At 41.4% G+C, this 13,494-nt stretch overlaps 1 protein-coding gene across 1 annotated transcript in view; it reads right to left on the bottom strand.

Moving 5' to 3' along the window:
• The window catches only part of ephb6 (eph receptor B6), a 42,557-nt gene extending 29,715 nt beyond the window's left edge, over positions 1-12,842 (bottom strand). The window contains exons 1-2 of the mRNA XM_020646747.2: positions 12,689-12,842; positions 2,288-2,352 (exon numbers count right to left, since the gene is read on the bottom strand). Coding sequence (XP_020502403.1) covers positions 2,288-2,352; positions 12,689-12,746 — 123 coding nt within the window. The 5' untranslated portion in view covers positions 12,747-12,842. The remainder of the gene's footprint in view (positions 1-2,287; positions 2,353-12,688) is intronic.
• Between the last annotated feature and the right edge of the window lie 652 nt (positions 12,843-13,494).

Genomic DNA, 13,494 nt, shown 5'->3' with positions numbered 1-13,494 from the left:
TAGCAGTGACTCTACATTTATATGTTAGAGGTTTTGTTTTCATTGTCCATTTATGGATGGAGTCTCAGAAAAATATGTTTTTTTTTCAGTAGAGTATCTGATGAAGGAATTTCCTCCACAGAAACATGTACGAGTAGTGACCTACAGTTTCTATAGTTTTTCACATAGTTTGACTGATTATCTCAACGATGGTGACAATGAAGACCGTGTGTGTGTGTGTGTGTGTGTGTGTGTGTGTGTGTGTGTGTGTGTGTGTGTGTGTGTGTGTGTGTGTGTGGGGTGTGTGTGTGTAATTATGAGCCATATTAGAACTGAGCCACAATCACTCACAGATGAATGAATTTAACTGACCCAAGAGTTGACCCTGGCACAGTCACGCAAATATAGACACACATATACTTGCCCTCACACACACACACACACACACACACACACACACACACACACACACATACATACACACACACACAGACACATATTTGCACAGCTCAAGGCGATGCGACATCTTCAATAAAAAGCAGCTCAAGAATAGGAGGTCTGTGGGTCAATCACTGTAATCTCCTCCAAGATGCAGACACACAGCAGAGGCTAACCGAAAAAATAAAACATTTTAACCCTCATGGTTGTCTTTTAGGCGAGGCGAGACATTGCTCATTATCTTTGGCACCTGCGAAAAAGTTCCTCCAATCAATGTCAGATACCACACTTTCCATAACCATAATCCATAACTAAGCAAAAAAAAGCTTCACGCTGAGATCAGAAACTTTCTGCATACTGTGATTTTCTGCAATGCTGAGTTTTCCAGGAAAATTAAACCCAGAAGATTTCATGGAAGGATGGTGTTTATTTCAGCCACTGTTTTCATGCAAAAGAAAGCCACTCGATGTATTATACTGGCTCTAACCAGACTTTAAGAGCTCGTGTGAGCAGGAAACAAAATGTTCACAGAGCAGAGTATTGAGACACAATAAATGTGTTTTTGTGTTTTGACAACCCAGTTAGGAAATAGATAAGATGCTCATGTTTGTGTTTCATTATCTATCATTTGGATTAATTATGAATGGCTGAGAAGCACAGAGAGGATAGTTTTCACGTGCAAGTGAATTTTTAAATATATAGTATGTGTAATTAAAGTTGAATGATACATACAGGAACTTCATCCATAATTAACCCATTACACAGACATACTCATTATCATCATCTGACTAAATCTCTACGACAGCTTCCTTAAAGGCTTTATATGTGATTTTATTAATTGTTATTTTCAGAGGATATGCTTGATTTCTATTACATTGAAGTGTGAAAAATTGATAAAGCCTTTAACCTTTAGTGGAAGTTTAGTCAGAGGGTTAGTCAGAAGGTTGCATCAGTAAGACATTTCCATGGTGGGGTAATCGTTTCAGATCATGTTATGGTTTCACGTTATTACGGTAAACTGAGTTACACAATAATCATTATTATTATTTTTTAGAACCACCCTGATAGGAATGGAAACGTGTTTGTTTGGTGCAGCAAATTATAGATATGAACTTTTCCAAAACATAGATCTTGATAAACTCAGATGCACAAATTAACATTTAATCAAAACAAATGTCATACCATGAATGGTGATACATGTATACCTGTGCAACTCTTTTGATTAATGAATTCTTTATTTTAGAGCAGAAATACCAAACATTTTATGGTTTTAGCTCTGCAAATGTGACCCTTGATTCCTTTTTGTTTTTGTGAATAATAAACAAAAAGGGTTTTTGACTGTTGGTCAGACCAAGAAATAGAAATGTAGGGGCGCGCTGGTAGCCTAGTGGTTAGTCCTCCAAGCGGGCGGCTTGGATTTAAATCCGACCTTCACTGCATGTCATTCCCCACTCTCTCTCTCTCTCTCCCCCCAGTTCCTGACTCTTTCCACTGTACAATCTCTAAAAAAATAAAGGCATGAAAAGCCCCAAAAAAAACCTTTAAAATAATGATAATGATAAAAAGAAATGTAAACATATCAACTTGGGCTACAGGAACTGGTGCAAAGTATTACACAATATTATTTTCTCACCTCTAAGGACCAATCCATGTAATCAATAAATAATGAGCTTACAATAATGTTCAGTTGCAGCCCCAAAACAAAGCTAACAATTAATAGAATACCAGCAAAGTTTGTGTAAAGAAATGTGCTTATTTCCCTGTGTTAAACCTCATGCAACAACATGTGTTCAGCCCATTTGATTGGCCTCCCAACAAGAACCCTTTATAGCTCCGACAGCTGTGGAGCACATTGAGTTTGGAGACTCACCCCTGTGTCTGGATAGGTGGTCCAGCCCAGCTCGGAGGTAGACTCTGTTGTGTCCAGCAGCATCACTGAGAGGAGAGACACAGAGAAGGTGAGAAAACCGACAAACAAGATGAGCCGCTTTGAGTTAAATGCTATTGATTCCTACTGGAGAATTTAAACATGAACAGAGTGAGTGGTTTAAACAAGAAGTGGCTGTGAAACAGGATTTCTAATCATGAGACACTCTCTCAAGGTGTGAATCACAGACTGATTCTGTGACTAAAACAAATGTAGAAGTTGAAATCGAGAAGATTACAATTAAAAAAACCACAAGGAGTTGGCAATCTGTCTAGTGTCGGTGGAACAGGTCCAGGCTTTGTCTACGTTTCTCTTTGATTCCCCTCCCCATGCAATAAAATGATGGAGGGCTCCAGCTGTGTGCATCTGTCAAACCCAATTACCCACTCCGAGTCATGAAGCGTTCTGGCACAACTTTCTAGTTTTAGAAAAAAAGATTAAACTTATTGACCTGATGGGGGCACTATGATTAAAGGTCACATTTTCCAAGTTTTAAAAGGCCATAACAGTCACTGTCACATGTTGTCTAAACTCAGCAAGCTCATGTGTATTTCAGTCTGGCACGAGGAGGAGCTTCTCCATGTTATGTCCAGTGTTGGCTTTACTTTTGTTTTGGCTTTTAACGCACACATTTGCTCATTTCAAATGATGTGGAGTAAAAGCACAAGGACAGCGTATGAGTTTTATGATGGAGTGTTATTTCGCATAATTTGCTTTTAGGTTTAAGTGCTTTAAAAAGCAAGCTGGCAAAGATATGACACACACACATACACACACACACACACACACACACAAACACATACACACACACACACACACACACACACACACACACACAAGGGGTGACTTTAATGCTGAGTGCTGCGTGCTGACACATGGCAGCTTCCCACACGAAACTGAAGCCCTTGAATTTTCCATTAGTATTCCTAACAGTGGTGGCTGCTGTTTCTTCGGTCTGGCACGGTTCGGGTGCATTTCTGTTGAGGAGACTCTGACATAAAGCACGCCAAAGTTTGCCGCGCACACATAGGTAAAAAGAAAATACAACTTCAGGTTTAGGATACTTTCTCAGATGGAGCTGTGGTCGAAAAAAAAGCACATTGTCTGATTTCAACAAACACAATACTAAACAGCTGAAGTGCATTAGGCACAAATGCATGCAGGCATCCACCTTTGTTTACAAAAATAAATAATTTCTCTCTTTTTTGCCATACAATTTTTATACTGTGGTTTCCATTTCATGTCACACAATGGTTCATGGGAGAGAAAAGGAGGCTCGTTTTCTCTCTTTGACAACTGCACAAAAAGCGACAGAGATACATTATCCACACAATCATCACACACACAGGAGAATGGTCATTTGAAAAGGTATCCTGTCTCACTGGTGACTGGGCTCATTTTTTATTTCTCAGGTGGAAAAGCCTGTGCACACACACTGAATCCCTCCGCCTGTCTCAAATCAAACAAATAATAGGATACTGGTATCTTTCATGGCTTGTATTCATCCTGCAGCTCCCTGTTCTCGCACTGTGCTCTAAACAGATTTTTTTTTTAAGGATTATACTCACAGATGGAGACCCTGCAAATCTGTCCTCCAATCCTTCATGTCCCTCTTTCGCAACCCCCCCCCCCCCCTCCCCCCCCCCACCCCGTCTGTCTATCTCTTTCACCCACTGTCTGTCTGTCAATCTAAGTAAATTCACACATTTTCCATGAACGTGCTAAAGGATGAGGAGTGATATGCATTGTATCAGTAAAAAGAATATAAACTGACTGTGACAGCAAAGGATTATGGGCAACCACAGGCCTCAGAATAGTTTTTAGTGAGGCGAATGTCTGGACAGACTGGCAGCTTGAATCTCAGAGCACAGCACTAAACAACATTTAGCTTAGTGCTGTGCTCCTGGTGGATTAATGTGGGGTCTTTAGGAATAACATAACAGAGAGTACAGACTAGACCTGTGTTTCTAAAGTGTTTTGAGATAACATTTGTTATGAATTAGTGCAATACAAATCCAGATAAGATTCATTGATTGATCAAAATCAGCCATAGTCAGAGAGCTAAATCCAGCAGGCCAGGATATTTAAATCCTTTCAGAAGAATAATGATTTTCCATTAGTGACACATTGTTGCTGCTTTGTTTGATGATGCAACAGAAGACGCACTCAGATGACAGCTTATTGGTGGAAAACTACTGCAACACAACTGCAATGCTCCTTCAACAAAGTTATAATGTTTTTTTATGTTTTTGGTTTGAGATGTTCCCATACTACTGTTGACTGTATTGTACTGAGCGATTTTTGTCGACTTAACGATTAAACATTATCACTCTCGCTATTCTCTCGAAAAATTATTATTGTTTTTTTAATATATAAGCAGGTGGCATCTAGTAGTGGCAGCAGCCAATTTAGCAGTATATTTATGTATAAAGTTATATGTAGGCTGTTAGGTTAGACTGACATATAGTATGGATTTACTTTACTTTACTATGCAAACTCTGGCTGCAATTGTGCAATATCTAGGCTATCATCAGGGGTATTTTGGTTCATTCTAGTACAACTGGAGGGGGCACAACTTCATCCATCTTGTCAATACCTACAGTAGCACCAAACTTGTTAGTTTTTGTCACACAGTAATAAACCTGAAACCAGTTGATCACTACCTTGATGCCTGTTACAGTACATGCTGTTTAAGGCAGTATCAGAGGTTGGGGTGACAAATAATTACAGTGTGACAACATCAAAACAGCCTGTTGGTTACTTTCAAAGTTGTGTGTCGCTTGTTACATCTTTTTTGAACGTAACAATCATTTATGCTAACATGTGACACGCTATTCTGACCCAATTAATCGAAAGCCTATTTATATCAGACAAGAACACACATAGACAAATTGTGCCATGTGCCATTCCAAATTCAATTAACCCTCTGCTCCAGGGCACATTCATGCATAAATAAAATATAAATTATATATAGCCAACTATTTAGACATGAATATTTATGCCTCTACTGTTTAACTTCTTGCCGTGCAGCCATGAGGGAGCATGGGGTCCTCACATTGCCTCTGCTCTCCCCTCGACAAACCTGAACACGAGGATTACATGGAAGGGTGTTCAAAGAGCTTCATGCATGTCTCATTGTGTGACATTAGCATGTTGAATAATTCACCACGACATCCTCAGAGAAGAAGCGTTGAGTGCGGAGTTACACACGTCTTCCAAGGATTAGCTCCAACAGGACGGGATTTTGTGTGTGTGTGTGTGTGTGTGTGTGTGTGTGTGTGTGTGTGTGTGTGTGTGTGTGTGTGTGTGTGTGTTCATGCGCGCGACAAAGTTGAACAAAAGACATGGAGCACTGTTTGCTGCCAGGTCCACTAGGCAGTTAAAAGCCCCTTTATTTAACTCTGAGACGACAGCATCTCTGTTACTGGTCCATCTACAGGCTCGACACACTCAAAGTTTGTCCCTGACAGTTTGGAGAAGTGCTGAGTCTGCAATCTGGACCTGAGTGCTGTTAATGCACGCCGTCCCTCACGTCCTCCTGCTCCTCTTTGGTTTTTTTACTCACTCTATCTCTCAATACCTTACCTCCATCCTGTCCCTTGTCCCTCTCTGAGTGTGTGTATTATTCATCTAAAAAAGTGACATCTCTGTATGTTGAATAAGGACATACTCTGCTCCATTATTGATGTTCTGCTGTTTGTTTGGAAAAGAGCTTTGGAAGTAAAAGGGGGAGACAAAGGAAGAAAAGGGCAGGATGATGACAGAGGAATGAGAGGAGGATGATAGGATTGTGTTTGTGCATATGAATGTGCTCTTTTCTTGAAATAGCGTGGGTGTAGATGCTCTTCTCTGTTGTGTAGAGGGGACCTGCATTAGTTCCCGGCTGTCCCCTCTGCCACTCGAGTCTTTCACTTCAGCTGAGTGACCCTCTCGCCGCTCGCTCTCTCTCTCTCTCTCTCTCTCTCTCTGCCTGACACTTTGCCTCTCTGTGTGGCCATGCATGCGTTGACACTCTCCAGCGCTAAGTGTAGTGCCGTTGTTCATGTCACGCCTCTTTGACACCACATGTAGGCTTCTTTACCAGCCGATGGAGCCCCCGCTGACACTCAGCAAAGGATTCATGTGTTAATATTAACGTAGGCTGGAGGTACGTGAGTGTGTGAGCGTGTAATACACCTTAACACCAGAGTAAATGCACCTGCAAAGAGTGCAAAGCAGCAGAGCTCGCAAGGTAACAAAAGTATCATGCACGCACATTTTCACAGAAAAATTCCCACAGTGTCTGCAAGCGTTTCCAGCAGCGGTTGAGCTGTGTTTTTGTCTTTTGTCCACTCAAATCCGCCCTTTCTTTATATGCTCCAGATTCTCCCGCCCACAGACAGTCAGTCAAGGACAGGCCTACACCAAACCATCATTACAAACAACCACAGCGAGAGAGTGATACGCCAAGACACAGAGGGAGCAAGAGGAGGAGGAGGAGGAGGGCAGAGCAGTGAGGAAGGAGGGGGATTAACGCGATTCCAGAAATAAGCATGCACATGTCAAAGGGAGTTATCAAAAGATTCTCGGAAAGTTGAGCTGAATGAAAGTGCAGCTGCAACAAACACTACTTAAGCCAAGTTAGATGACAGGCAGCAACAGGCACAGGTAGGAGGACACTGCACGGAAACTGACTCTTCTTTGATTACAAGGCATGCAAAAAAAAAAGAAGATTGGTTAGGTTGTCGTCACGGGGATAGTTATGGATATTACGTCTTAAACTGGTTTGAAAACATTTTGGGGAAAAATTCTTCACTTAATGCAGAGTCAGGCCGATGTAAATATGAAAGTGGTTTGTATTTTGTGTTGTCTGACCTTGTTGTCCAAATCAACTAAACTCGAAGGCAAAGGGAAAGTCCAAACGTCACAGAGACGGGGAGACTCCAAATCGTTTAAGGAACAATTGGATTCGATTTGGTGGAATCCAACTTAAAACCCTCACTTAAACTTCCCTTTGAAGGACAGCAAAACTAAAAAAAAAAAAAACACAAAAGGCCTCCTCTAGAGCCAGTATTTTGTTTGTCCTTTCTGGGCTACTGTCGAAACATGGTGAACTCTAAAACAGGGGATGCCCTCTCTCTGTGAATATAAAGAGATCATTAAAAAGAAAAGAGTAAAAGAAACCACAATTGTTTTCACAAGAGATTATGTACTCATGGAAACATATAATACATGTTCTATTTCTGCCAAAAGATCCCTCTCATCTCCCACTCTTATTGTTTAAATATGAGGAAAACCCAAATAATGCACTTTTAAGTCGTTCTTGGACTGCATCCCTGATGTTGCACTTATTTGTGTACAGAAAGGTGAGATAAATCATTTAAATGAGAAAAGAATCTCAAGAAAAGTCCAAATCTGGCTCACTTTCACACCTTTGCATCATGCCTGGCCAATCATGCTGTGAAGTTGGTGTGAAGTCAGACTGCTTGTTTTGAAGGTTACAGTAGCTACATAAATCTGGAAGTTAATGTGGAGAAATGGGGTTTAAGGAGCCGTTTAATCTTCAATGAGAAGTTCTGATGGAAGATACTGACATCCTAAACTGAGGAGATAAATACTACTGTCAATGTTTGTTGGCAAAACAGGAAGCTCAGAATCAGATTTATTGGCCAGGTATGCTTACACACACAAGGAATTTAACTTCGGTGAACTGTGCTCTCTTATGTACAGGTACAACATTAAATATCAACAATAAACAAGAAAAGACTAATATTTACATCATGACTAAATATTAAACAGTGCAGTGGTGAATAGTGCAAAATATGCTGAAGTAACATGATAAGCTATGACCTAAAAACAGGTTAGCTTAGCATAGTTACTACGACAGAGGGACTACATACACTGTTGTTCTAATCTGTCATAAAAAGAAACCAAAAAAAAGGTTACTTTTCCATATTTCTTGATTGAACTAAGTGCATATATATCAGGGAGTTTTAAAGAGCTGGTTTCCTTTCTATTTCCAGCTCACATGCTAAGCTAAGCTAAGCTAATGCCTCTTTCAGTGGCTTTATTATAACCCATAGTCTTGACTGTGGAATTGCTCTTCTCATCTGCAAGAATGGAAATATGTGTACTTCCAAAAATGTGGAGCCATTCATTTACCCTGTTGAGGTATTGCTACACTTGCCACGTCTTTGATCAGAGGAAACATTTATTCAGAACAGTTTTGACACATTGTGGATGAAAGACTTAGACCTAACAGCGACTGGATTTGTCATAAAAGAAGCAGTCTTGGCAGATGTAATGAGACTGACCCAATAAATGTGAAGGCCAAAAATCTTGTGGAGAAATAATCCTCAATGGTGCTACAGCAGAGCAGTGTGTTCCTCCCTCTGCTTAATTGTTCACTGGAGGAAAATAATGTGTGCAGAGTGGAAATATGGAGAATAGAAACGCTGCTTCTAAGCAGCATTAAGTAGTGCATTCAAAGAAATGAAGAATTACCATCAAAGACAGACCCTGGTTCAAGAACAATGTCAACAGCAACTCCACAGACCGCAGACACGAAGGCAGGAGGAATGTACAATCTGAGAAGAGATCAGTTTTCTGCACTATCATTGAGTTATTTCTAAATACTAAGCCTTCAACAATCAAACTCTCCCCCTGTTCAGTCACTGCCAACACGCAAACTGCCAAGTGCGGCTTTAATATGAAATTTAACCCTGCTAACTACATTCCACTGTGTCACAGCAGACCATACCACACTTCATCGTTCACCTAAATTTTTTCCTCTAACTTACTGCCTGTCTCCACAAGCACATTATCTGCGACGCTATCCGCCATGACGCTGAATGACTCAAAACAGAGAGTCTTGGCTCGCAGCGGCTGCAGGGCCTCAACCTCTTGTATCAAAAACGGCAGATTTGTGATTCTGATTCATTTGAGGAAAAGTGGCCTAATGACATTACTTTGCTGTCAACAGCCACTGGAAATTATGTTTCTTTTGAAAATCACATGAGAAAACGCTGCTAAAAATAACTTCTGGTCACAGTTAAGTGTTGTCGTGTCAGTAATGGGGATGCTTCCTCCACTTCCCTCAGGAACATTATCTCTCTCTCTCTCTCTCTCTGTAGCTCCGTGCACATGCAGGCTGAAGGGATACAACAGGAAGCTTTTCAGGGCTGTTAGTGGCATCCATCCTGCTGTGACAAGCATGGGTTTTGTTTTCTTATCACACTTTCTCTAATTTATCTTGTCCTGAAAGGGCGGATTATTACACCCAGGACAAGGACGATAATCTGCCTAATTCATACCCAGTTAGAGCCAAATACCAGTGGGGACAGGAAAGATGGCCCAGATGACCTAAACGTGAGAACGTTGGCCCCAAGTTTATACTGCCTGGTGTCAGATAACCAGAGGTCAAAGAATTTCAAGTTCAGCACTACAATAGCGATGTTCTTTTGCCAGAAAACTGGCCAAAAAACGTTTGATTAAACTATTAAGTATCTGATGAACAAAAGTTTGCCAAACTTGATTTGAGGACAAGTCTTTTCATTATATGTTGTGTCCACCAGAGAGCACCGACAGGTTGATATTGCAACTGTAAGATGTCGAGCTTTTTTAGATTTCTTTTTTAGATTTCTTTTTTTACAGTGGTCTTGAGATAATTGATATATTGCAAGACAAACATAATGAAATATCCTGATATCTGATTCACTGAAGAATATAAATTCCCATAGAAAGGTATGCAAATTAAATTATGTATTTGTTGCAATTTGGTGTCAGTTCCAGTTTTGTCAGTTTTTTATCCTGCTGTCATCTACTTTTTTTTGGCAATTAACTTTCATTTATGTTACCCTCGTTCATAAGTACCACCATGAGGAGTCTCCAAGTGGTGAGACATCCAATTGGCACGGCTCAATTTGACGAGTTGGCAGGGAAGTGTTTTTGGAGCACATTTTTTAAAATTCAATTATCGATATTTGGCACCAGTGATTCCGTAATGCTATCACAGCATTTAGGATGATAATATATTGTGAGTCTACAACCCCCACTCTACAGTTGGTACAGCTTGCCTCTTTTGGTTGAAATCAGGTTGAATATTATTTTCCAGGTTGTGACATCATTTCCACCAATGATACATGGTTCATTTCTGAACATGCATAGCTCAGTGAGCATCACCGCAGCTCCGCTCATCCATGACGAGAATAGCTGGAGGGGCATCAGGTGTGCCTCCTGCACAGACCTCCACTTCAGTCAGCGTGTGTTCATCCAAAGTGAACACGCAATCCTCGACAAAGATCCGACAATTTCAGAGCCAGCCATGAGGCGTCACAGCAACGCCGCACATCAACAATGCATGTGGGCGAACTCGTCAACACTCACACAGGCAGCATGTGAGGGTGATGAATCAAACCCCCTGTCATTCTTCTTCTTCAAGCTTTGGCATTTGTCTGCATGCAAAAAGGCAGAAAAACTATCTTTTGACACTCTTAACTGCAACAAATGATGGCTTTAAATCTGTCTTTTTTATGGTTTGAGATGTGAAAAAAGACAATAATAGGAGTTATTAAAGGTGTGCTCACCGACAGCAGACAATAAACAATAGAAAAACAGAAAGTAAACACTAAGCTAACCTGACGGTCCAGAAAAACAAGTAATCTGCGGTGATCAAAGCCGAGGCAGACAACAAAATCCCTCCTATGTGACATAACTAGATGTTTCAATTCATGTGGATTTGTATGGACTTCTATGCTTTTGGGTTAATACTGTATTACAGGAGCTCTATTTCAATTACACAAACAGAGTCAGTAGGCCAGTAACACTGTGCAGCCTCCGTCTCTGTCGCTCTGTCTCATCTCAGTCCAGGCCATCTGTTTCAGACGCAGCCCTAATAATGAGGCATGAGGAGGACATATATGTTACCTCTGTAAAAGACTGTACTGACACACACACACTTACACACACACACACACCTCGCTAGTAAACTAAAGCCAAAGGGAGATGAGCGTGAACAGGTGCAGCTCTTTCAATATGCTGCAGCCGGATCCTTTGGAAGTAATTGCGTGCTGACTCCTGGAACCCTCTAAAGTGTTGGGGACAGGATGTGGGAGCAGGAGCTATGTATAGGCAGACGCTTAAGCATGCATGCACCTATAAGAACACACAAGTGTATCTAGAGACGCACACACACACACACACACACACACACACACACACACATATGCACTTTGAGCCATCAACTTATCACCAGGTTTCTAAAGTCAGCCCACAATGATCTAGAATAACATTTCCCGGAGAGTATCAATAACAAAAATACTTTTTTAAGAGATATAATATTTAGAGATTTCCCAACCACATGTCTCCTGAGTATCTGCAAATATCGACTGACCATATGACACTAGTGTGATCAGAAAAATGAACGTAATGTTGGTGGAAAACACTGATGCTTCTAGATTTTTAAAACATTATACTCGGTGCTTTCCCCCACAATGTTTGTGTGCATTTTAGGAAGTATTGGAAGCAGACCAATGCTCGTATCAATACTGACATTGGTGTCAGTATCAGCTCAACTCTAGGAGTATTTCCACTCATAGAGAGTCAAGAGCACAGGGATGGAGACACTTACATTTAAGAGACACTGATACCAGCACTGGAGAAAGAGCGGGTGTGTGGGTCTCTGGCTTGTCACATTGGTGAGATCATGAGTGACATGAGGGCCAGAGGGGTTGCCAAATAAATAGGCATAGAGAAAAGGGTTATGCAACTTATTATTCATTTGTCTCAGGCCTTATTTCCATATTCTTTTGTTTGCAAGAGCTTGTTAGGCCGCAGCACGCACCTGGCACTTCCAAGCCAACAAAGTCCCATCTGAAGTGCAGCACACAAGCATCACAAACAGACACACACACAAACACACACACACACACACACACACTAAGACACACTCAAACACAACATAAAGAACACAAATCAAACTCAAACACAAGGCTGTGTTTTCAAGGGAAGAAAGGTGGTAAATATTCAGAGATCCCAAGCTGGAGGTGCAGCCTGCAAAAGTTTGGAGCAAATCTGAGTTTTTTAAGGTGTTCCTGCTGCCTTTTAAGCCACAGATTCTCACATTATTTGGTGTCCAGCATTCCCAGAGAGCCACATTCTTAGAGAGCTTTTACAGAAGCATACCAAGAGTCCATCCTTGACTTGTGGGCTCATTACAGGCACATGATGTGATGGGAGCGCTGTGCAAACTCTCCATCCCACTCATACCCTCAAACACACGCGCACACACACACGCACACACGCACACACGCACACACACACACAGTCCTAGTGTTAAATGTGAATAGTAAAAAGTTTCGTCCTTACCGTCCTCAGCTGAATTAGGCTGGAAACACAGACAGAGAGACAGAAAGACACTCCACATCGCCACTACAGAATGACACTGACAGAGAGACAGAGGGAGGGAGAGAGCATGAAAGAGGGAGATAGAGTGAGTGTGTGTGAACGCGCTGGAGAGAGAGGGAGAGGGGGGCGAGAGAGGGGGTGGAGTCTGTTTGCTCCCTTTATGAGAGAGAGAGAGAGAGAGAGGGGAGAGAGAGAGGATGGGGGTGGATGAATGAATGGATGAGGGAAGGAGAAAAATATTTACAGAGCAGCACATACAACAAGTACACTGCCAGCCGAAGAAGTAAACAAAACACTGTTGTCACAGCAACGGGAGAGAGGAAGAACTCAGGAAGAGTGAGAGTAGGAGAGTGGGAGAAAGATTAGATTTTTTATTTGAGAAAAACAAAGACAGATAGAAGGCAAAATTGATTCAACAAGACAAGAGTGACAGAAGGAGAAGGAGGTGGAAACATTAATAAACAAGTGTGCCTTGTGTTTCAACAACTGTCTAGACATGCCTAACGACAGCATTTCCAGCTCTCCTCTAATTCCTCACACACATTTCTTGAAGGCTGTCTGGCACACAAACTGTGGCATCACTCGCATGTCTGGACATTGAGCTAACTTGCATTTTCAAGCTGTGGCATGTGAGAGTGCCCAACTTCCTTTTTTGCTTGATCTCTCTTAGCTCTACCTTTTATGGGAAATTAATTTAAACACACTTTTGGGTGCTTTCCATCTTTCATGTGGTTTGAGCTGCCTGTGCCCCCCACCCCCCTCCCCCC

Source organism: Labrus bergylta, chromosome 8 (genome assembly GCF_963930695.1).
Source record: "Labrus bergylta chromosome 8, fLabBer1.1, whole genome shotgun sequence".
NCBI lineage: Eukaryota > Metazoa > Chordata > Actinopteri > Labriformes > Labridae > Labrus > Labrus bergylta.
This window is presented reverse-complemented; position numbering and strand designations above follow the sequence as displayed.